This window comes from Pyxicephalus adspersus, chromosome 5 (genome assembly GCF_032062135.1).
Source record: "Pyxicephalus adspersus chromosome 5, UCB_Pads_2.0, whole genome shotgun sequence".
In the NCBI taxonomy this organism is placed as follows: Eukaryota; Metazoa; Chordata; class Amphibia; order Anura; family Pyxicephalidae; genus Pyxicephalus; species Pyxicephalus adspersus.
The window spans coordinates 61,172,499-61,197,362 of NC_092862.1; the positions used below are offsets into that span (position 1 = coordinate 61,172,499).

General features: G+C 35.8%; 1 protein-coding gene across 2 annotated transcripts in view; it reads left to right on the plus strand.

The window, feature by feature from the left end:
* Positions 1 to 4,398: 4,398 nt before the first annotated feature.
* The window catches only part of SYCP2L (synaptonemal complex protein 2 like), a 52,593-nt gene continuing 32,127 nt past the window's right edge, over positions 4,399 to 24,864 (plus strand). The window contains exons 1-18 of one of the 2 annotated variants that reach the window (XM_072413320.1): positions 4,399 to 4,468; positions 5,428 to 5,565; positions 5,646 to 5,762; positions 6,008 to 6,109; positions 7,235 to 7,262; positions 7,924 to 8,009; positions 8,107 to 8,195; positions 10,631 to 10,665; positions 11,267 to 11,409; positions 12,512 to 12,564; positions 13,520 to 13,565; positions 15,097 to 15,189; positions 17,113 to 17,173; positions 18,059 to 18,207; positions 19,364 to 19,427; positions 20,416 to 20,525; positions 23,721 to 23,784; positions 23,869 to 23,935. In XM_072413320.1, the coding sequence (XP_072269421.1) occupies positions 4,445 to 4,468; positions 5,428 to 5,565; positions 5,646 to 5,762; positions 6,008 to 6,109; positions 7,235 to 7,262; positions 7,924 to 8,009; positions 8,107 to 8,195; positions 10,631 to 10,665; positions 11,267 to 11,409; positions 12,512 to 12,564; positions 13,520 to 13,565; positions 15,097 to 15,189; positions 17,113 to 17,173; positions 18,059 to 18,207; positions 19,364 to 19,427; positions 20,416 to 20,525; positions 23,721 to 23,784; positions 23,869 to 23,935 (1,469 nt within the window). In that variant the 5' untranslated portion in view covers positions 4,399 to 4,444. Of the gene's footprint in view, positions 4,469 to 5,168; positions 5,295 to 5,427; positions 5,566 to 5,645; positions 5,763 to 6,007; positions 6,110 to 7,234; positions 7,263 to 7,923; positions 8,010 to 8,106; positions 8,196 to 10,630; positions 10,666 to 11,266; positions 11,410 to 12,511; positions 12,565 to 13,519; positions 13,566 to 15,096; positions 15,190 to 17,112; positions 17,174 to 18,058; positions 18,208 to 19,363; positions 19,428 to 20,415; positions 20,526 to 23,720; positions 23,785 to 23,868; positions 23,936 to 24,864 lie in introns of those variants that run through there. The other variant, XM_072413319.1, reaches the window with a different exon arrangement.

Genomic DNA, 24,864 nt, shown 5'->3' on the forward strand with positions numbered 1-24,864 from the left:
CCACATGTATACTGTAAGAAGTGCAGTATGAAATGCAATCAGGGTAAGTAAATTCAGTACAAGAGAGGAGCCTATATAACAATGAAGTTAAGACTGGAGTTTAACTTTCGGCTTTCAACCTATGTGTTGTTGGACTATGGTATATTGCTACTTTAGCTTCTCTTTTGTTTTTTTTGTGTGGGTTTCATAGACAACAGATCATTAAAAAATATTTTTGAAAATAAAGGAAACAGGAACAACACAAGTAGCTTCTACCCCTGACAGCCCCATAGAGAATGAATGGGCAGATGCTGGTTCTTTAAGAACCTGGCCTAAATAGCAGGGCTGTACACCCAGTTCTCCACAATCCTTACACATTTTTAGTATATTTCTAACTTCTGGTGACCATTACATTGGTGAAAGAGTAAAAATGCATTTCACTTGTTGAAGACTAAACTTCGGACAGCAAGGGCCACAAACAAACAGCACCTGAAAGCCGCTGCAATAAACGCCTGGCAGATCATTAAAAAGGAGGAAACCCAGCATGTGATGTTCATGAGTTCAAGACTACAGGATGTCATTGCCAGCAAAGGGTTTTCAACCAAGTATTAGAAATGGAACATTTTATTTTCAGCTTTTTATTTTTGTCCAACTACATTTGAGCCCCTGAAATGAAATAAGTGTGTTAAAAAAGGCTTTAGTTCCTCACATTGTTATACAATCTTTTTGTTCAACCCACTGAATTAAAGATGAAAGTCTGCAGTTCAACTGCATCTGAGTTGTTTCATTTAAAATTAATCGTGGTAATGTACAGAACCAAAATTAGAAAAAAAATTGTCTCTGTCTAGATATTTATGGACCTAACTGTACCCCTATGGTCAACTCTGCTAGACGTCTATTTTGTTCCTACGTCAGGACCTGGAGAATTAGAGAATTCCTGATCCAGCTGCTTTAGAGAGAGTGTGGCAGTGTGGTGAGGGGGCTAGAAATGGAATGAAATCCTGACCTCTGAAAGATGAGGAAAGCCTTGACAAGGTAAGTCTGTCTTCCAGGCACAATTCAATATTTTCAGTGTGCGGTCTTATAACCCACAGCTTTGTGTCTGAAGGAAGCCTTAGTGCCAAGCAGAACAATACAGCATATGGAATGGGTGTTATTGGGAAGGCAGGGGTAATAAAATGTATTCTGGTGCCCTTCTAAAATAACACAAAAATGTTATATTTACCAGTTTTGCCACCAGTTCATGAATTTTTTGCTTTCTTATAAGGACACCTACAGATTCTTCATGAAATTTGTGAGAAGGATGAACCCCACAACCCCTGACCCTAACACCCCCCTGTGCCCATCCCAGAGGTTTATACACAGTGACACACTACTTATGGGGTGCTGCTGTACATTAGGGGGTTTATTCAAATAAATGGGCTGCCTCTCCATACCACAGTGTACTCTGCACAGATATGGGCCTGCAACATCACCTAACAGGGGTTAGAAAGCCACACAATGTGCATTAATGAAAGAGAAAATATCAGTGGAAACAAACAGGAACCCAAACAAAGAAACCTTCAAAGTCTACCTACTGTAACAGCAAGCCAAATATATAAAAGCATGGGGTACCTAAAATGCACTGCAAAGCAAAGTGACACAGCATGGGGTCTGCACTACTTACCTATTGAATTGGTGAATGAATTGCATGAGGGGGGTGTAACGGTTTATGAATGCTCTGTGTATATATATATATATATATATATATATATATATATATATATTTATGTGTGTATGAGAAGGTATATGGAATGCTGTGTGTATACTGTAAGGTGTATGGAATGCATGGAATATATATATATATATATATATATATATATATATATACAGATTTAGGAGGAGGAGGGTGTATGTATGTACTGTGATAGTTATATATTGGGGGTGTACTTACCTCCCTGGAAGGTGGAGGGGTTCCTATACAGTTTTGGGGGAGAGAGATGAGTTTATTGAAAGGAAGTGTAGTTACATTTGATGCATTGGAAAGTAATTAGGGCAGATCTGGGACTTGAAATACAAGATCCACATTTGTAGTATGTCCCCCCTCCTCCTTTGTTGTAAAAAGACACCTAGGCAAAAATTATAGATAATTTACCCCCAGATTTTTGTCTCCTGCCTACAAGGGTAATGTTAGGCTTCTGGTGACAAGTTTGCAGAGAGGATGACACCAGCTATTTGTTGCAGTCTCCTCTCATTGTGATGTGGAGCATTCTGTTTTTCCTGGGATCCTGGCAGACATTGCTTTAGGAATGAGCAGGTATAATCACATACAACTGTGGTACATTTACAATTACATTGCTTTAGGAATGAGCAGATAGATGTCAGTACCTGATTTCAGTGTCCATTGACCACAGGTGCTTTGGATCTTTTCTCTCTTGAACTGGAATGTGGCAGGCACTCCCATGCATAGAAATATGCACAGATGGATAGGTCATAACGGGCAGCTTTTTTAGGCATGGATCCCAGCACCTACTAGACTGGGGTAAGACAATGTATAATTTGTTTGGTCTTAATCCCACGTCCACATAAAGGTAAGTAAGAGAAGATTCTTTGCAAGTAAGCAGCGGAATGATTACAAAAAAAAAGCAGTCAGGTGTTGCATCTACCTCTCCTAGTGATGTCACACCAGGAAACTACCTGTTGCATCCCCTTAGTAAGTATTAAAAACAGCTGATGGTAATATACAGGCGGCAGGATGGGAGCAAAGCCCCTGGCATGTGAGTAAAAACCTCTTCCTAGGTTTGTTTTTTTTTTTTTTTTTTTCTTCATGAGTAAATGCTAAACAGACATTATCACATACAACTGTGGTACGTTTACAGTTACCTCTGGGATAATCGTTTATTAGGGTCAGTTTGGAATTAGTTTGAACTGTGCTTTTTGTGTTCCATACAGATGGTTGTAAACTCTTCTGGGCAGGGTCCTCTCCTCCTCCTGTGTTTGTCATTTGCTGTATACCCCTAATATACAGCGCTGCGTAATATTTTGGCGCTTTATACATACTGTTTATTAATATTAATTGTGAATTAATGATAAATACATCTCAAGTGCCCATGTACACTATCTAAAAGATTGAATCCTACTGATTTTCGTTTAAGGGCTGGTTCACAGTGGTGCAGTTCAGTGGCACATGTGTTTTCCATGCACTATTTTAGGAATTGCACTCAGTTTTCATGGGCTGCAATATGCTGTACAGTGCTCAACCCAGATTTTTTCTTTTAAGCTGGGTAGTAAGAAATTGTAGGCTGGTGGAAGCTCTTGAATTTGACCCAACTCATCAATAACCACCCAAAAACTGCCGGTGGGCGCACCCAGCTAAAGGGGTCTGGGGAGAACACTGCTTTATGTCCATGCCACATTTTTTTTTTTAATATTCCGCAAGGCACATGTCATACACATTTATGTATAGTGTTGTATGTTGGGGAGTTATTACAAATGGATGCACCACACTTTAGTACACACATTGCTGTTCTTTTTTCAGTACTACAATACAGAAGTGTGAACTGGTCCTAGGGGATATTCATTAATTTTGTAGGTGTACTTGTGAGTAATATTCCACATGTGTGTTGCTTCATTTTACTTTAAAAAGGTGCACAGCTGTTCAGAATTCTGTCTTGTAAAAATGCAAAATACAGCAGAAAGAAATGTAAGAGTTCAAATATATGTACAATAACACGTTTATCCAAGTTTGTTTCTTTTACTCATTTTTCAGTTACAAATTCCTCACAGATGTGCACAAGTTCTGTATCTATGCTGGGTAATTACACAGTCAGATTTTAAAATATTTTACTGTATTAGGTTTATTTGATTTAAATACAAATAAATAAACATATTTTAAAAGAAATCACAGACAGATGTTATCGGGTTGGTGGTGCTTTTTGTACAACATTGCTTAGCAGTCACTAGATTTAGGTGGCCTCAAAATGACTCTGACATTCGCCAAGAAATTCCCTGCTGGGAACATGAACACACACATGAACTGGGAAGATTCTCCACCAGTGAATGTTTCAGTGAATATTCTTTATAAATAGCCCTTTATGAAGGAGATAGATAAGGGAGATGGGGAGCCCATGACAGGTATAAAGTAAGTGTGGCCAAATGCCAACCATCCTGAATTTGCAACATTTTATCCTTCAACTTCTTAACTTCCATTTGTTTGGTACTGTAATTGGCCTTCTAAAAATCTATCATGTAATTTAGGTGTTAGAATTGCCTAGATTAATCTGAATTTTCCTGGTTGGGTGAAAAGTGGGAGTTGGAAACAAATTCTACACTTTTGGACAACTACTGGCCACATATTAAAATCCTATGATATATCCCTGTCTTCTTTTTTGTTTGTTTTTATAATATACCTATTATTGCAACATTTTTTTTTTTTTTTACAGATTTTTTTAATCAATGAGAAGAAAACCTGTATCAGTGTGAAGACATGAGCAATCAGGCTGATTATTATGTATGTGTCAAAATGACTTCTATAATTTGAAATTAAACTCTGTTTCCATATGAAATTACAGCATCATATTATTTTACCTGCTGATGATCTGCACTAATTAAGTTATTTAGTAGGAATACTTTTTTGGTTTTATAGTAGCAGTCACATGACATCCTTTTTAGACTTTGCATTGGATGACATGTATAGGGCTATCGTTCTTAACTGACATAACTTCTTTTTAACTTTAGCTCTGTAGCAGACACTATATTATCCCTGCATTCCTTTATTCTTGCACAACTTGGGCTTTTCATAGGGGCAGGCATTAGGTAGAGGCATGGAAGAGTATTAAAAAGAAGGAAGTCTTTATTACTAAATTTTTGGGATTAGAGACCACGCACCATTTTGCTGGTGCTGCTATCATAACACAGAATTTACATAAATAAATGTAGCTTGTATTGATATCAATTTTGTCACTTTTCTGGCTTCAACAGGAAGTCTGTTGTTGCCGCCATGGTAACGGTGTGTTGAGAACCTGTCACAATATACAAAAAACATATTATTTTTGAAAAGCTATACCTTTTTTATAAACACTGTCCTTGTGCAATAAGTGAATTTACATAAACTAAGATGGTGTCCTCTGCAGGCAGGAAGATGTTTTTGTTCAGTCTCCTCTTTCTTGGTTATCAGATTGCAGCAGGGAGCTGATCTGTGTCAAACATTTGTAAACCTTAAAATACTGCACAGACAAGGAGAATAACTGACTGTCATCCATGAGATGGTGGCTGATCCTGGATTACACCCAAACAAATACAGAAGCTGGGTTAGAGTACACTTATCTCTGGGAGAGGTAATATTGTAAAGAGCACCTGTTATGCTTTACTTGGCTAACATACACTTTAGGAAGAAGGTCACTCTTTATGTGTAATGCATATTTCTGTGTTTGTTCAATGTGATTATTTTTATTTTTATTTTCTTTTTAGCTTGAATCACTAATCACTGAGGCATTTAAAGGGAAAGGATTCCAAAAAATCTGTGAATTATTTGAAGATAAGTTTTCTTGTTCTCTTCAGCGACATGGCAAATCACTCCTAAATGTCCTGGACAAGCTAATCAATAAAGTAAATGTCTCCTAGTGCAGATATTCTGATATGACATATTTTTTGTAAGTTCTTTTCACAATGGTCTTTTTACCCTTAAGGAACTGGATCGGAATGAGTTTAGACATGTGGCCATGCTGATGAAATGTGTTCAGTATTTTTGCAAAAATGAAAACCAGGATGATTTGTCCTTAATTCAGCAAGGGCTGGTTTCCAAGATAAGTATATCTAAAATCTATAGTTTAAGTAGTGGTTTTTAAAACTTTTGCTTTTTTTTTTTTTTTCCATGTCTTTTTTTTTTTTTTTTTTTTTTTTTTTTTTTTTGCTGATGATGTTATTTAAATTTGTTTTAAATTGGTTATGTAGACTACTGTGCATGTTGCAGATTCGCAGGTTAAAGATAAAGAATTCTGTGAAATATATGTAAGAATCATACATATTCTTTTGTTTTTATTTTATTTACATGGTCCTTTGGTTTGAAAGAACCATAGAGTTTTTGAAGATATGGGATGAGTCTAGCGCGTTTGTTCCTGAACTTGTGGAAGAATTTTACGACACTGCTGTGGTATGTTATGATACTAAAAGCCTTATTGCAAAACTTAAATATGATTATCATGAGTTTTATACGGTTGACTAGCTTCTTTTAACTACCTTGGTTATTCCTGGGTGGGTGGCTGCCAGCCACCACCACCACCATTCCTACCTAAAATAAATGTGTTTGATGGGTTTTGTTATCATTAAATAATTGACATTCTGGATAGCTCAGACCCTGCTTACAGCATCAAGCAAACAGCCAGGGTTGTGAACTGGTGAACATAACACTCCTAACTGTAGATGTGAACTACCCATTGATCAATTTACTTTTTACTGCTCCTACTACTTATATTTCAAAGAGTGAATACTCTGAAACTTCACCCTCTCTTTACTCATTTTATCAAAACTTAACTTCAATGATAAGCTAATATATACAATACTCATATGTTTAGGAGTATAGGCTAATACCATTTAAATACATTTTTTTGATTTACTGATATTGCACAGTATATATAGTTTTTCATTTTCTTTATTACTATTTGGCCACCCTTTATACTTAAATCAGTTGGCGTTTAGGGATCCCTGAAATTAACAGTGGCTACTGAAAATATATATATATATATATATATATATATATATATATATATATATATATATATATATATATATATATATATATATATATATATATATATATATATATATATTGAATCCCCATAACAATTTTTTCTTTGTGGCAAAATGTACAAACTGCATTACATGTGTTTTGAGGTGTTGCTTATAGTTTATTTAGGACCAGTTTGCCCACCGTTTTCCACATTTAAAAGGCAATGCAAGGGGTTATGGGTTGCCATGGGTTATCATAGTTCTTGAAGTATCACACATATAATTGTAGTTACCAAAGGACTTTTTATTCCTTGAATCTTTTTGCTATGTTTGTAATATATACACAACAGTTTAATTAGTACAGTGAAGAGAGCGCAATATTTAACTTATGACGTTGGTAATTTGCAAAACTTTTAGAATCTAATATTTTCACATCCAAGTCTTTGTTGAATCAAGTACAAAAGTAGCTCTTAGTACTATAAGCTCCAGATACAATAAACAATTTATTTGATGATTATAACTTGTTTGTGTTTTAATTTTTCTGTTTTAGGTGATTTGTAGAAGTTATACCAAAGATGGTGAGTATTGCATACTGCCTACTATATTTTGGGTTCTTGGCCTGAAAAAAAAAATGCATTTCAAGATGACCAAAATTATCCTTTTTGCCTAGTAACCTGAAAGCACGCTTACCTTTTCTCTGGTCCTTTAGCATGCATAATTAATTTTCCTAGATTTCTTCATTTAGGCACCTTATGGAAATAATGTATGCTAAATGACCAAAAATCTGAAGCCCCTTTTTACAGTTTTGAATACCCTCTTTTAGGCCTGTAAAGCTAGTGTACTGTTATGTTTCTTGAACATGCTTCTACTGTTGGAAAGTTGCCTACTTGTAAAAAAAAAAAAAAAAAAAAAATTTGTGCGGGTGTTTATTACCATGTCTCTTGCAATAACTATTCTTACCTGCCCGATTGCTGCCGAGCTGTATTATTTACATGCACAGGGATACCCAGTACTCCTGGCTTCCCTTTGCCAGTGAACCTATTACGTTATGCTGGCCTGGCCAAACAAAATGGCTGAAGATAGAAATGCACTGTAATTACGCTTTAAATAGATAAACTTCATTTCTTAGTTGCCACATGTGGAAATCACAGTTTACTACGAAAAATAACTATATATGCAGTTTGAGCAGAATGAGGCTGTAAAAAAGTAATTTCAATATTTTACTATATTTTGCTTTAGGTGTAAAACAGTTACTGGATTCCTTTCTGTTTCATATTGGTTATATAATAACAGAAAGGTGGCCCCCTTTTCATATTCAACTGGAGGTGAGGTATGTTTATATATTTTACTTTGTATGCTAATCTGACCTATAGTTATTTTTAACTTTTTTTTTTTTTTATCTTTTACAATATTTCTGAAAAGGCAATAAAGACTTTCAACCACATTCTGGATCATATTACACGGGAAGATAAAAAGTCCCTCCAATCCTCTGAAGAGATGAGCTCACTGCTGTAAGTGATATACGCAGACTCTAATGATTAATCAGAACTGTTTGTTTCATCAGTAGTTAATAAATTAAATTCAACAGCCAGTCAGAATTAATCCTTAATCTGCCTCAAAAACCGTTTCACATAACTGAATATCACTTTTAAATGCTGTGCTTTATTGTCGTCTGCACTATTTTATCAAGAACATCAAAAACTACTTTGTCATTTACATTCACCGGCCAATTTATTAGGTACATCTGTTTTTTTTTTTATTTAATTAGGTACAGTTGCTTGTTAATGCAAATATCAATTCAGTCAATCACATGGCAGCAACACTATGCATGTAGACCTTGTCAAAATGACCTGCTGAAGTTCAAACTGAGCATCAAAATAGGGAATACATTTCATTTTAATGACTGAATGTGGCATGGATATTTGTCATTTGCTATTTGTTAGCAAATTATTTCAATCCAGAACCATTCCAGGTTTGCTGGATCACCCAGGTCTACTGATAACTGTATCCTCTCCAGCCTTGGAGAGCTTTTATAATTCAGCCCCAATGTGTCAAACCTTAAAGGTGCTACAGTTTGCACAGGCTCACCAAAACTAGACTGAAAAAATGTTGCCTGATTAGTCTTGATTTCTCCTGTGACATTCAGCTGATGAGGTCAGAGTTTGGCATCTTGGAACACTTTTTTTTATTTATTTTTGTCATGCATTTTTGGCACATTTTGGGGCCTCTTCGTTGATCAATGGAACCTTATTTGGGAGCCATTGCCTACCTTATTGTTGCTGACTATGTTCATCCCTTTATGACTGCAGTGTACCCTTCTATTAATTTTTCAGTAAGGTATTGTGTTATGTCACAAAGCTCAAACTATCTTGAACATGACAAATAGTTATCTGTATTCAAATGATTCCACAGTCACCAGATCTAAATTCACAAAAGCACTTTTGAAATGTGGTGGAACACAAGATTTGCTTCATGGATGGTCAGCTGAAAAATCTGCAACAATTGCATGGTACTATCATGTTAATATACACCAACATTCCTAATGAATATCTCTAGAATCTTTTTGAATCTATGCCGCAAAAAGGTATGGCTGTTATGAAAGCAAAAGGGAGTCCAAGCCTTTCTCGGAAAGAGTGTAAATGAGGAGTATCTGTTAAATGTACCCCGAGTTTGGGAAAAGCCCACAGATGGACATGGGGTGGACATAGGAGGCCACTTTGAAGGAGTAAGGCTGTTTTCAGATTTTCTGCAACCATAATAACCAACCTTATACTGAGCTGTAGATCAAGGCTATCCTGGGGGCATTTGGGATGGATTCCCTGTGCCATGTTGGCATTATTTTTGCCTGTGGAAATCAGTTTTCCATATTATTGGAAGGGCACTTTTTTCAAGGCTAAATTAAAAACTGCATTTTTAGTACATCCCTGAAATGTATATTTCCTCATATTTTATTACTTTACAGTGCAGGTGCAGGGAAATTGTTGATGGGTCATATGTATGGTGAGCTCCTACCACTGTCTGATAAAAGGATGTATTTTTTTTTTTTTTTTTGGTCTCATGTGGTGTCGGCCCTCCCTACTACATTTTACAAGAAGTTATCTTCTCTTTAGCCTAGAGTTGGCAATGTTACAAATTGTAATGACAAGCTTATTGTTTAGAAAGTGTGAGGTTGATCTCCAATTATATAATTTACAATAAACATTTTGAAAATTGTGCATTTACCCAGGTCTACATATTCATGCTTTACGCAATGTCTTTGTAGAAGAGCTATTCCTGTTCCTAGACCCTGTCCCTTCATGAAATGTTTAAGTGTAGTCCAGTAATCAAAAGCAAGAGAATAAGGGCTATGTAACCTCTGATGCCTAGGTACTTTCACATGAGCGGAAATGTTCTGCTGCTTCCAGTTAGTATTTATATGCTAAAAGTGTTCATTAATCTTGTCGTTGAAACTCATCTATCTGCAATTTAAAGGTAGGTGTATTTCGAAGAGTGTAAATCTGTGTAAACCTTAATAAAATGAACATGCATCTGGGTAAGCTGATCCATATACCAGCTTTTAGTATATTTAAAATATACATGATTTAAAATGAATAATTCAGAATAAAATTACAGCATACTGTATGTTATACATTAGGGATTTGTACCTCTATAGGTAATTGTATTAGCAGCTCCTAGAGTCTGAATGGGAAGTACCTTCCTCTCGTCTCTGATGTTTAGCTGTCCTTGCCAATTGTTTTTAGTTCAAATTTATTGCGGTAGTGAAAAGCCAAACCATGTTCAGGAGTAGCTACATCTTTCGGGATTGGAAGTGGGAGTAAGAAATGGGAAAAATGGGTTGACAAACTGCTGTTTATTCCTAACACTTCTAGAAAACAAGGTATGGAATGCAACAGGAACATTCTCTTTATTATAGAAAATTTAACATAATCTAACTTATTTTTTGCAGAAAAATCATGGCTGGAAAATTATTTGAAATTGGAGGTATGCTTGTATACTGTATATTCTGTTTGGAAAGTTCTTCAAATGCATAGATGTTGTAGTAATAGTATGTATATACTTGCTATCACCATTTTTGCTCACCCCCCTGAACTCTTTATGTATGTGAATAGTAGATGTTCTATTTGGAGAAATAGGAGGCTGCCATGCCGAGTGTCTTCAGTATTTCATTCATTGGCTTAGAAGTATACGCTTAGGTTAGTATTTCAAGCCAAATCATTGATTTGAGTATTAAAATAATTTGAAAAACATGACAGCCTGGCAAATTTTTAGTTTGAGCAAAGTAAAACAAGGAATCAATTAGGTGCATTTATACCTTGCATAAGTAATGTAGTTTAAAGAACCATACAGTACAAAAAGCTACCCAGGGCATTTATTAACTAATTATTCAGAAAAGTGTAAACTTATTCAAGAATTGAGCTGGAGCTCTACAAAGTGTAGTCATTTTGGTCAGCGATGACCGTTTACAAAAATGTATTCTTGACAATGGGTTAGGAAAGATTTTACAGTTTCCCCCTAGATTTTTCCAACATTCATTTTACCTTTATACCAATGTTTAATTTGTGTGTTTTTCTCTATGGTGCAGACTACGATGGTCAAGTTGCCATTTCTGAGGCCTTGTGTAGAATGACACCTAGAAAGATGAGGGAGAATCTTGTTGTTCAGTGGTTTGAAGACCCCTTTTTTGCAAATGCTTTTCTTGAGATAAATGACAAGGATTTTGAAACGGTATGTGTCATAAGGATTTTATACCATTAACTAAAGTAACCTAATTTGGCTTGGTGGCAATCCTTTGATGTAACGATAAACATGTCATGTATACGGCTACTTAATGGTGAGGTGCGTTGATCTTATACCTTCTATACCCATATAAATATTTTAAGCTTCTGTTTATTTTTTTTTTCTATTCTGTAGCAGGGTCAGCTCTGTTCCCTGCTCTCTCCAGACAAGTGATGGGTTGTATTGATCCCCAACCAACTAACACATTTCATTTTGCATTTTTACCCCTCAATTATGTTTAATCCCTCACCAGACAGTCTTTTGGCATCATCTTCTTTTTTTTTTTCTTTTTTTTTTTTCTTTCTTTCTTTGACTAGTTGGCTAACTGACTGGTCAGTTCAATTATTTATTTAAATGGTATGGCTCCTTACATGCTTATACACTGGTGGCTCTTTAGTGCAGACAATTATAACTATAGGGTGCAGTTGCCAGCAAACCAACCTAATATTTCTTTTTTTTTGTATATAAAATCTGAAAGATGGGTTTCATAATTGAACGTGGACAAAGGAATAGCTACCTGTATTGCCTTTACTCTCTGCACCTGCTCTTTTCCCCATTACTAACTTACTAGGCTCTGTGTCAAAGCAGTCATCTTAGTATACCCAAGCATGGCTTACTTTGGAGCCTCTATCCAGGGAAGAAGTGAACAGCACAATAATGTGATACTACCATATCATACACAGCTGTGCAGCATAGCAGGATGTGCACTGCAATTTCAGACAAAGAATACACTTTTCAGGGTGAACCTTCAGTACAAATAATACTTATAGTTGATAACTATAACAGCTTACATCTTACTTTTGGTCTCGGGTCCCCTTTATTTTCTTATTATTATAATTGTGATGCATAAAGAAGCATAATGTGGTAAAGTAAAAATTCGTATTTTATGATTAATTAAATGTATTTTAACATAATGTACCCAATAATTGGTTGTTTCCATAATTACCAGTGTAAGAAAATAAAAAAAAATAAAAAAATAGGGCTGCACAAATATCTGCAATATGCATATTACCTGCTTTTTAAGTTGCAACATCTTTTCTTTTTCTTCTAGGACTGTAGAATTTTTTTAAATTGCCTTAATTCAAAGTCACAGGATGCCGTAAGGTACATTTAAATCAAATGAAGTACATAAACGTTTAGCTGTTTTTTAAATTATTTTTACAGTAGTTATAAATACAGAGTTGACGGTTGAGAGGCTTCCTTGTTTTCTGAATATTTTGAACATGGTGAGCTCATGGAACACCTTAGTAAACGTTCATTGAATGCTGATAGACATATGTTACATGTTGAGTAATTACACTTGTATGTAAGACTTTATTTATTTATTTTTTTTTTGTACTTTATGCTTCTGTTTTGTTGTTGGCTTTTAATCAAAATACTTTGTGTATGCTGCCACCTAATGGCTGTAGATGAAAAAGACATGAACATCATTTTAGTAAAGAATCAGCAATAATATTTTTAATAATATTATTTATAAAGTACCAGCCTAATATGCAGAATGGTAAAATACATAGATGTTAAAGATGACAAATATGCATAATATTCAAGTTAAAACTATTACACAGGAGAAGAAGAGCACCCTACCCTAAAACCCTACATTCTAAAAGGTGGGGCAGAGTAATACACAAGAGGAGTGGGATAAGAAAATGTGTCAAATTGGTGATGGGTTTGAAAAGTTGTTGTGGAAAGTAGGATCAAGCCTAATAAAATGAGAAAGGAGTTCCAAAAAGTGAGAGATGCTCTAGAGAAGTCTTAGAAGAGCAGAGAGGGCAGCTAGGGGAGTATTTTTGTATCTGATCAGAAACAAGAGCTGTGGAGTGATGTAAAGGCAAATAATTTTAGCTCATTGTTATCTGCATGATTTACTGTTTTTTTTGTTTAACGCTCATTTAGTCAGCACATGGGCAGAAATTATTTCTGGCAAATAGTTAATTTGTAATATATTTTTATATTTTTCATTTTGTTCACCTTTTGAATTTGTAATAATTTGCTAATTTTTATGAACATTTTGTAGACTTTTGTATATACTTATTTCATGTCATTTATCTTATGATTGCAGAGTATACACCTATCCATGTGTTTATGTTTTTGCTGACACAGAGAAGGTAATATTTTATACTGTGTGTTTAAGGATCTGACCTAAGCAGTTATCTGTAGAAAGTCTTTGTAAGCATAGTTTATATATAGGATATGGTTGATTTGAGTTAAAACTTTCTTGGGGAATGTGGTGGTAGCTGAGCCCGCAATGTAGTTACTTTTATGTTTATTGGCTGCATGCCATTTTCAGCTCTACTCATTTTTTTCCATAATGAAAAAGCACTGCATATCTACGAATTATAAAAGAAGGAAAAAAAAGTACTCTCTAACCCCATCTTCTTAAAATTAAACAATAACCTACAATTTAATTCACAGAACTGGCTTTGTTTCAAAAATGTTTTCAGACTTGCACAAATGTGCATGCCTGTTCCAATTTAACCCCTAGCTTGAATTGGAAATGTTCATGGGATTTTACATATACAGTATTATCCAACCCAAAATGCACAAAATAAAATAATGAAAAAGACACATGAGTTATGGACAAGTTTTGACTGTGGGCTTTTTATTGGGTTAAAATTTTATTTAAACTGCATTAACCTAGATGACCTGGATAACCAACAATCTTAGTCATTTAAGACTCCAAGCGCCATAAATCAAATAGAATTGACCATTCTAAATCTTGTAAGTTTCTTTCCCTCTTCAAAGTGGGTGACATTACCCAACCACAAAGCTGGGGATGGTGACAACACTCTGTGTCCTTTTGGGCACATAGTGGGATGCAAAAAATTCATGCTCACTGTTTCTTGGTGAACTCTGACTCTGCAGGAGACATGAATGCAATCTAAATAAAGTACTCAATAAGACTTTGCAAATCTTTTGTTAGGAAGCATGTAGAATATAATATACCTAGTTTATATTTATTTATTTGTGCTTTAATATTGTAAGATATAACTACAATATTATTAAATTTAAAGCAGAACTATATGCTAAAAATAAAAAAAAAATTGTGAGCCAAGCTGTTTATTGCTAAAAGCACAGGCAGTATCCCTTTTGCATTTATTTATTTTTTCAAATGCCAGGTTAATATTGGACAGAAAAGAAAAGAAATATTATTGGGTATTGTTATTATTTGTGCAATATATTAAATTATAAACTAATTTTAGTAAAACTATATAAACATTTAAGATAGTTTATTATAAATGTATACCAAATAAAAGTTGTATTTAGGCAGCACTTTATTAAGTGTGTTATTGTCGTAATATGGGTTGCATACTTGACATTACTAAAGATCCCTAATGTAAATGTTTAATTTGACACTCTATATTCATTCTGTCAATTGGAGACTGGAGCTTAGTTTATTATGATAACAAGGGAAAATGTAATATTAGATTATTTTAAAGTGTCTGTAACCTAAAATATAATCTCATGTAAATGGACCTTAAATGACATTTACATAATGCAGTAAAACGTAAGTCTTTGTGTGTTTATGCGCATATATACCTGAAATGTACTAAATGTTTGTTTTTTTTTTTGTTTTGCATGGACATATATTTGATCAAGTTGAATAACTGTATTTTGGTTTTCCTATTTGTCTTTAAGCTGGACAGGCCTCAGGATAGTAAACTTGAACATTTTTGGATTGATTTCAATGTTGGAAGTAATTCAATTTCATTTTACATACAAAACCCAAAGGTAAGAATTAGAGTCTAAACAACAGTGTGTGTTGAACTGATTTCTTAAAAATCTGTTGCCCAATAGCAAGTGTGTGTGTATGTCCCAGTGGAAAAAAAAAACTAAAAAAATTAATTAAAAATTAAAACTAAAGGGTCAGCTGCTGGGGACTGCAGCCTGGTGTGGATGTGAGCCAGGGCTTCCATTCTCTGTGCTGCTGAGACAGGAGACATCTTCACACACAGGGCTCTAGGCTCTTCACTAGAGGTACACTGTGCTGTTGCTGGGGGTCATTGGAAGACAGGATTGATGTTTTTATAGGCGCTGTCCTGCCACATTTATAATGTGTTTGTTACTTTCTATGCCTCTTTTGAGGTCTTTATTGTCTTTTGTTTTGAAAAATTTTAAATAAAGAATGTTTAAAAAAAAAAAATTAAAACTAAAAACTAAAAAAAATGCTAACAATAGGCAGTATAAAATGCATTAGGCATTTGCTTCTACAGTCATCGTATAAGGTAATGCCGTCTTTCCTGTGCCATAAATCTGTAAGAGCAGCTTAAAATTGGCGTGTTTGTTCCAATAGCCATTGTAAAAGTTAGCACAATTTTTGCCACAACAGGGGATTCATGTGCACCAATGAAAGCTCACTTCTTTTGTGTTAAAGTTTTTACTAAAGAACTTACTATTGAAAAGTAACTAAATGTAATAATATTTGAGGCTAACAATTCCCCCCTCCCTTTCGTCATGAGCAGTCTAATTTATGTTCCATGGCCTATGCTAGTTTGAACAGCTATTTAAATATTTCTACTGACTTGAAGCCTAGCCTCCAAGTACTGTAGATAGTTCCTGCATACATGAAGAAAAGGTTGTGTCTGAGCACTGTGGCTTGAATTACAGTGGGGAGCGCAGAAGAGGCATCTAAACCAACCTAGGCTGTGTTCTTTAAAAGAGGGTTGCTCACAAACTGTGGTCTGTCGAGGGAATTATTTATAGCAAAGGGAACAGTTCTTTTTATCATTATCCCCTATTATCTAAAAGAAGGCCTATTTTCTGTCAAACTCCAAAGTGCTCCACAGTTCTCTACTGGGTTGCACTACATTGCCCACTCACTGAATAGGCCTTAGGCTTGCATTTGCAGCAAGAAACAACAATTTCCGCAGCTCTGATTGAGCCTGCACACTGGCTATTACTGGATCAAGCCTGAAAGCTAGTGTACCAACCAGTAGGCATCACTTGTGACTAGGGGGAACCAAATTACCTTAATTCTGTATATTACTATTCTCTTCTATCCCTCGTTGTTCCATCTACCTGCAGAGAGCATACCTGGTACTTCAGAATAGAGGAGAGCATGGACGTATGCCTCTTCCTCTAATACAGTGTTGTTTCATAACCAGGGCTCCTCATCAGTTTGCTTGAGGTTATTTGATCAATGAGCAGATTGTGGCTTTCAGGTCATTTACCACTTAGACCAATGATCTGTAAGGGTGACATTCTCTATTATGGGAGGGCTTCCCCAAGACCTGAAAGTTATTTTTAAGCGTTCCCCCATAGTTGGGAAACACTGGCAACCGTATTGATGCTTGTTAATAGGCTGCTCAGACACTCGCATAAGCGTGAGATAAAAGGTCCTGTGTAATTTCTAGGCTGTGATAGGGTTTGTCCTTCACATTACTATAGGCAGAGCAGTATGTGATCAAAGCTAGGGTAAACTTAAGCTGTTAGGGATCCCACACCAAATGAACCATTTGCTTTGATTTGTTTGTTAGCCATGATGCCGTTGGGGATTATATTAAGGGTTATGTTTATCATAAAACCTATATCTTTATACTGAAACAAAAAAAAAAAAAGATACATTCAGAATATTCATACCAGAAATCTGGTCAATGACTCTTAAGTGGCAACTTTTTATGTTGATTATACTTCCCCTTTTTTTCTTTGCTATAGGGAGTTCTTTGGGATTCAGTCAGATTACTGAAAAAGTCTGTAGCTGAATACAACTTGCAAGGTACTTTATTTCCCAAATTTTGTGAATTTAACTGAAATGTAATTACTGTACATTATCAATAGCCATTTGTAAAGCCTCATCCAATGGTTGGTGGTTTATTATTTTGAAACATTTGTGTGAATATAGCCTTAATTTACACATATAAAGTAATAAAGTTGCTTCCAAAGTGAAAGTGCCATCTTTCTTCCTCCGCCTGTCCAGCAACCGTCATCGGTTATCTTAATAGGCAGTGTCAAAGTAAAGTAATTCTCGCGCAGGCACACCGAGTTCATCCATCCCCAGCACATGCATTGAAATGCCGGGTTCCCTGGCAACCAAATCTGATGCTACGCATGCGAACCTCTATTTCACATATTCTGGCACAATCAGGCTGGTAAATTGCGTTATTGCAGAAAGGACATCGCCTGTCCCTTACCGCAATAACCACCTGCTTTAATCAGTTTAAAGTGGGATTTTTGTTCTACTTTAAGTTGCTGTCCAATGATACGGTTGTAGAAGACCTTGACTGGAATTGTTTAGATTTTTAATCTGATTAGATTAAAAATGTGTATGTTAAATGCCACAGCTTTTTCAGACTCTGCCGGGTAATTTTTTTGTGTTTTTATTTGTTTTTTTGGTAAATTTTATTCTGGAAAATGTAGGCATAACACATACATAAGATCCTCTTCATACACAACCAATGCCTTAATGTTCTGATACTAGGTTGTAGAAGTTGTAGGTGCTGGTAACATTTAAAATTTTTTTGTATTTCTAAGGATGGATGTATGAAAGTGTAGCATGGTCCAGGTTAAGTGCAATTTAGTTTTTATTTTTTTTTGTCTTGAGTAATAAAAATGCTCTATTCAGTAATATTTTGTAACAAGTTTTTTTTATTCCTCCTTTTAGAAATGGGTGATCAAAAACAATTGGACATTTACCCCAAAACACCTATTTTAATTAATAATAATGAGACAAAACATATAAAGATTTTTTTTGAAAATGAGCATGACATTGAGACTGCTGTAATCAAAACATATGGGGAAGAAATAAAAATGGTAAGCTAGATTCTCATTCTGCTACATGAAATGTGTATAATTTGTAGGTATATCAAATGTTTTCAATATATTCAATGTATCAATTTTTGGGGTTCATTTTTGAGGACGATTACTTGGAGGTTTGATGATGCTATTTTGTCAGCACAAGTCTGCTAAGCACTAAACCAAAAATATTTAGTGAAATAATGTTGAGGTATGTATGGTACCCGTATTTGAAACAGACTGATGGCATTGTTGTCACAGGGTGTTTACTCTGCCAGGAAGTAACTCTCTTCACCTGAAATGCACCTTTCCCCTTTCAGTCAATTACTCCCCTTTCACAGCCTCTCATTTATAGCCGCCATGGCCAGGATCTTTATTCATGCTCTGCCCTCCCTCTACTAAAAAAGGGAGGATGGCTGTGCTTGTGTCGGTGAACCAGCATTTTTGGGGGGTTCATGTCATATGCAATAGTGGGTAGTGTAGTATGGTAAGTCTACTTCAGGTATAAGGATCTTTAGGTAGATAAAGCTGTAAAATGTCACATCAGGTTTGCTTTAGCACTAATCGATTATAAAAGTAACCGGGGGGCACCCATTGCTGACCTTCCCTAAAATCTTTAGCTTTTATACTGTCCCATATTGTTTAGTATATTTCCTAACTTGAGACAAGCATGCAAATGTAGAAATCTGGCATTTCTCCAATACCTCTTACAGGTCAGTGACTTTAAAAGTATGTGAGCCTGTGAAGTATAATGGCCATCCAGCTAGCATTTTAGATAAAGGTCAACTGTGGCGGTCACTATATTTCTTATGAAAGATTTATTTGAATTAGTTTCTTGTTTATTACTTCATGTTAGAGCATATTTTTTGGGATGCCTTCTCCAGGTTTTTGAAGTCTGCATTTGTATGTCAGAAATCTGGGGTGCATAATGCAAGTATCACAGCAAAATTACTGCGATCATCCAACAGCAACCACTCCCTCTGCTCTGATTGCTGGTTTTTTCCCCCCTTTTTTATTTTTCCCTTTTTTGACCAGTCATGTGAATCTCTCACAAGCCCATGCAGCCTCTTTTGTGGCGGTGACAGAGAGTCAGGGGACTGCGAGTTTACAAGGTATATACATAAATAAAACCCAGACAAATCCGTATAACCTGGGCTTTTTTTCCCTATGTTAGATTACCAGAAATCAAGATGACAATAATGAAAGTGCAGGCCAAACAAATGCTTCAACTTCTGTTGGTAAGCTGAGCTTTTATAAAATGGTTATAGTATGTACATTTTGCATCATTTACTTACACATTCAAAGAGTTAAAATCTGGGCCTTGAGCAGGATGATCTTCACATATGATTTTCATATGAGAACCTGGTTATGAGTACTCTACTGATCACATAACCCTAAACTCTGATAACCTACAGCACTAGACTATATGTCTATAATTTTTATCTTTTAGACAATAAGCAAAGACTTCCTCCCAACTGGAAAATAATACTGTAGACTGAACTTGGTTTGAGCCCACCTCTTGTCAGATAACTGTACCCAAAACACTTGCATAAATATGTCTAGATGTGGGTCAGTATTTATTTATTAAATCACTACGTTTAAAACACAAATATTTTTAAATCTGTTAAACAGTTTCCTAATTGGATTGTCTTGTAAACACTAAACTTGTTGTTTTTTTTTTTTTTGTTATTTTGCATGAGATTGGCTGTGCCACTGAGTGGTTGTGTCTGAAGAGGTTCTAAGCATCAACCATCTAAAACAAGTTGATTACCTAAAAGTCAAGTAGGCACCCATGCAATCCACATAGTATACAGGAGGATAACATGAATGCACATGTTACGGGACCTACTGTACACAGACTAGGATCTCCTATGATACAAAATGCTTTGTGTTAAATTGGGCTTAGTATAGTATATCAATGCAGTGCAAAAAATATACTTTTAAAAGTAATGACTTACCACCTTCTGCATTCTTATCAAAAGGCTAGGCTGATATAGAGATCTCAAATGTTATTCTTCTGGGCTCTTGGAACTGCAAGGCAGAGTTTTGTTTAGAAATAAATCTAGGAACAGAAATGGATGGTGGGCTTAAGGGCAAATGCTAAGTAAATTAGTATAATTTTTTTTATTTTGCTTTCTATGTTTTTAAGCATGTGTATATGTTTTATACCAATTTTTTTACTACAACATTTCTTTTTGCTTCTCCCAATAAAATTGTTTTTTTAAGGTATTTCTGTAGAATCAAAACCTCAGCCTTGGCAAAGGGGTCTGTCAACACCCCCTGAAGTAGCATCTTCTGAGGTTCCAGAATGTTCGTCTAAAGTGGGTCCACCTTCTGTGAGTTTATGCTATCTCCGTGGTTTGATCCAGTGTATTGTGCCCAAGTAGTATTTAGACAAAATTACAAATGCTTTAAGAAAAAAAATACTACATTTCTTAAACAAATAAAATAAGTTGGATGGCATTTCAGTAGAAACTAAGGGGAGATCTCTCAATATTGTTGTTGTTGTTACTGTATTACTATAAACATAATTTATATAGCGCCAACATATTATGCAGCGCTGTACATTACAGTAAGGGTTGCAAATGACAGACGAATACAGCCAGTGACACAGGAGGAGAGGACCCTGCCCCGAAGAGCTTACAATCTAGTAGGTGGGGGAATTAACATACAATAGGATGGGAGATATGTAGTGGTGGGGAGGTAGTGATGGTTTCAAAAGACAAAAGAAGACAAAAGTTTGAAAAAGTGAGTTTTGATTCCTCTTTTATTTAAGCAGAAAGTAGGAGCAAGCCAAATAGGCCGAGGAAGACCATTCCAGAGAGTTGGGGCAGCTCTGGAAAATGTCTTGTAGCTGTGCGTGTGATGAGGTTATGAGTGAGGAAGTCATTAGTAGGTCATTGGAGGAGCAGAGAAAGCAACTGGGGGAGTATTTTTTTACCAGGTTAGAAATGTAAATGGGACAAGAACTGTGTAGGGATTTGAAGGCAAAGCACAGGAGCCTGAATTTGATTCTAAGGTGAAATGGAAGCCAATGAAGAGAACTACAAAGAGATGCAGCAGAAGAGGAGCGTTGGGGAGGATGGATGAGTCTGGCTGCAGCATTCATAATAGATTGTAGAGGGGAGAGTCGGGTTAGTGGAATACCAGGATGGATGGAGGAGGATGTTACAGTAGTGTAGGCCAGAGATAAGAGCATGTACAAGGAGTTTTGTGGTCTCTGGGGACTCTGAGATGTTGCGTAGGTGAAAGTGACAGGACCAGGAAATGTTCTGAATATAGGGGGATAAATGACAGGGCAGAATCAAAGGTGACACCAAGACAACCGGCCAAATAACAGTGTTCTTAACAGTAAGAAATATGTGCGGGGGAGGTTTGGGATTTGAGCGGGGTATGATGATGAGTTATGTTTTATGATATGGCTGACAGGCAGCATGAGACCTTATCCAGGATTAAGGTAGACAAGTCAGGGGTGTACAGATAGATTTGAGTGTCATCAGCATACAGATGGTAATGTAAGCCAAAGGAGGATATGAGACTACGGAGAGAGGAGGATTACAGAGAAAAGAGAACCGGTCCAAGGACTGACCCTTGGGGAACACCAACAGAGAGAAGAGTTAGAGAGGAGGAATTACCATTGAAAGAAACGTCAATGGAGTTTAGGGCAGCACGGTGGCTCCGGGGTTAGCAGCCCGGCCTTTGCAGGGCTAGGTCCCAGGTTCGATTCCCATCCAGGACATTATCTGCATGGAGTTTGCAGGCTCTCCCAGTGTCTGCCCTATACTCCTTTCAAGTTTCTTTCAATGGTAATTCCTGGCAGGGCAATAAAATCAATGAACACTAAACTAATAGAGAACAGATAGTGCTAGGTCCAGATAAAAAATTTGTGCAATAAGTTCATCTGAATTGAACAGCATTCTATAGACAATCATAGAGAAATTGCATACTGAATGGGGAATGCAGTCACATTGAACAGCATACCTATAGAAGGAGAGATAAATGCAGATTAGGTGCAGGCAGATGAAGGAGGTCAGATCAGCAGTGATGTTAGTTGCTATGAAGTGTGTGATGCATATAGAGGATGAGAAGGGTGATGATGATCTTATTCCCTGGATTAATTCTCAAAGCACTTATAATTTGGCACTTAAAATTGGGCACGTGACCTTGCCTCTTGTTTAAATAGAAGTGCTTTGGGCCCGGATTATGGATGGATCTCATAGAAGTTAGATGGTTGTAACGAAGTTTACTTTTAACATTATTTCCCTCTCCTGCTGTTCCAGGGATAATTAAAAATAATGTGTTTTTATTGTTGCCCTTGTTCCTATTAATGAATCATGCATGGTCACCTTGTCAGGAAGTTAGGGGGAATAGACAGGGGTTCTAACCCATATCTGTATTCTGCTATTGCTTGCCATGAAAACTGAACTTCAAGAAAATACTTTACAGGGGGCCTTACACTGCAGAGATTAAATGCTTGTTTTTCTCTATGGACCAGTAACAAGACTTTTTTCCCTATTCCTCCAGTGGCTGGTGCTGGGGGTTATAAGTGATCGGATACATTCTAACTTACAATGCCATATCCTGTAACATAATGTAGGGAATAGAAAGTAAAACCACTGCTGATAGTGATAAGTAACCATTTTACAGCTTCACTTTTATGCACAGAGTTTAATGCACATCTTAAAAATATAAACAGTTACTGATTTTTCAGAAAAAGGATTTCTACAGCTCTGCAGACAGTTTTGAAATCCAGGTATCCCTGCCAAAAAATACCACTACCACATGTTTAACCCTCTATTGAAGCAGCACAACTTCATCAGCAAAAAAGTGACCAAAGCACATCACAGATTGTTTGTTTGTTTGTTTGTTTGTTTGTTTGTTTGTTTGTTTATTTTTATTTTTTTGGTACATTGATCCAACAGCAAACTGAAGGAGTCTTCCTGCTACTTGTGCTGCTTTGTTTTTGTAGGCAGTCACTGGCAATACATATTGCTACAGCAAAGTATTTTAGATCCCAGTGTTGGCACTCTTGCATCCAGTCTGTGTACTTCTGGACAGTCACTCAGATGATGCTAGGATGCTATATAACCATATAAATTTTTAGGATTTTAAATTTACACATAACTAATGTTTTGGACTTGCTGCAACACATTTAATGCACTTTTCATACATCTGCATCATATTCCATTTTTACATACATCTACATTTTATTACCATTTTGTGTTTAACACTTTTGCACTTTTTTTTTATCCTCCAATGGAAGACCTCAATATGCATTGCTGTTGAACAACATCATGCAGTTTAATTAAACATGTAGTGTCCTATATGTTTTTAGTATGTATTGTAGCACAAATGCTGGGTGCCATGTAGCATCCAGCTATCGTATGTGCATTTTTTTTTTAATACTGTACTGGACAGTTTTAATCCTCTAAACTTTTCATAGACTCTTTATGAAGTTATTTGTAGACTGTGTCAGTGTTTTGAATTTTAACCTTCTCCTTTTTGTTACAATTGTTTTGTTTTATTTTTAGAAAGTGAATACAGACTCTACTGAAAAAGATCATGCTTTTGTTATGTCAGAAGAAACATTGAAAGGTTTGTATTTTTTTCTTTCTTTTATTTTCCGTGATGTAATATTTTGCTTGTACCTTAATGTATGTTTTGTGGTGCTGTTATCAGATATCACTCAAGTTGCTGAACCCAGTATTTTGGAGAAAACACCTGTAATCATATGCAGAGATGTTAGGTAAGTCATATTACTCTATCAGCAGGATAGCTGCTTCTGCTAGTAACATATCTTTTAAAGTTGGACTTGACTCTCAAAGTAGAACATTGCAAGCAGCCAGGTTTCTTTTATTGCAGAAGAAACAGTCAATGTCCTTTCTGCAATAAAATAAACATATTTGCTTGTTTTGAAATTTGTTGCAGTTCTGGCATCTTCCACTTGGCCTTTTTCCAGGTTTAGGATCTCTGACCATCTTGTTTGGCCAGGTTAAAATGACATAACTCTCATGCATGTGAAAGTTATGCTGGAATCCTATACAAAGCTGCACAATGGCATTTCAGTGTACATTACAGAAATTATTTTGAGCAAAAGCATTTGTTATATTGTAGTAGGGACATTGCCCATCGTTTACAATAAAAAAAATCTGCCTGCACATAATTTACGGTGTATGTTTTTTTCTGCTTTCATGTAAACTTGTCACAAACCTTAGTAATGCAAACAAAGCACATGCTTAGGTTGAGAATGCCTTCAGCAAGCTTGTTGTAAAGTTGTTGGTAGACATTTTGAGGTTATATGTGTTGCAGTAAAAGTTACACAACTGCTTGTTCATAAGCTCCTTTAATGCTCATTGAGGCCACACACCACATTCAATAGCCAGTAGATCATCTTGGTGGCACAGAGTAAAAGAAAAGTCAAGATTTGCATATTATTGTTAGCTTCCAATTTCTGGTTGCATTGATTGTTTTCACATGTGATTTATGAAAGATAACTTCTATTCATACACAGGTTGTCTGGGTTTTGAAGAAAATATTACCTAAATGATTGTACTTTTTAAACAAAAAATATAATAAAGCAAATGATTATATTGATTCATCTCTACATTTTTCTGTTATCTATTTTGGAGGTCTAAAATAATAGATAAAAGTTACAGATAAAATTAGATAATAGGC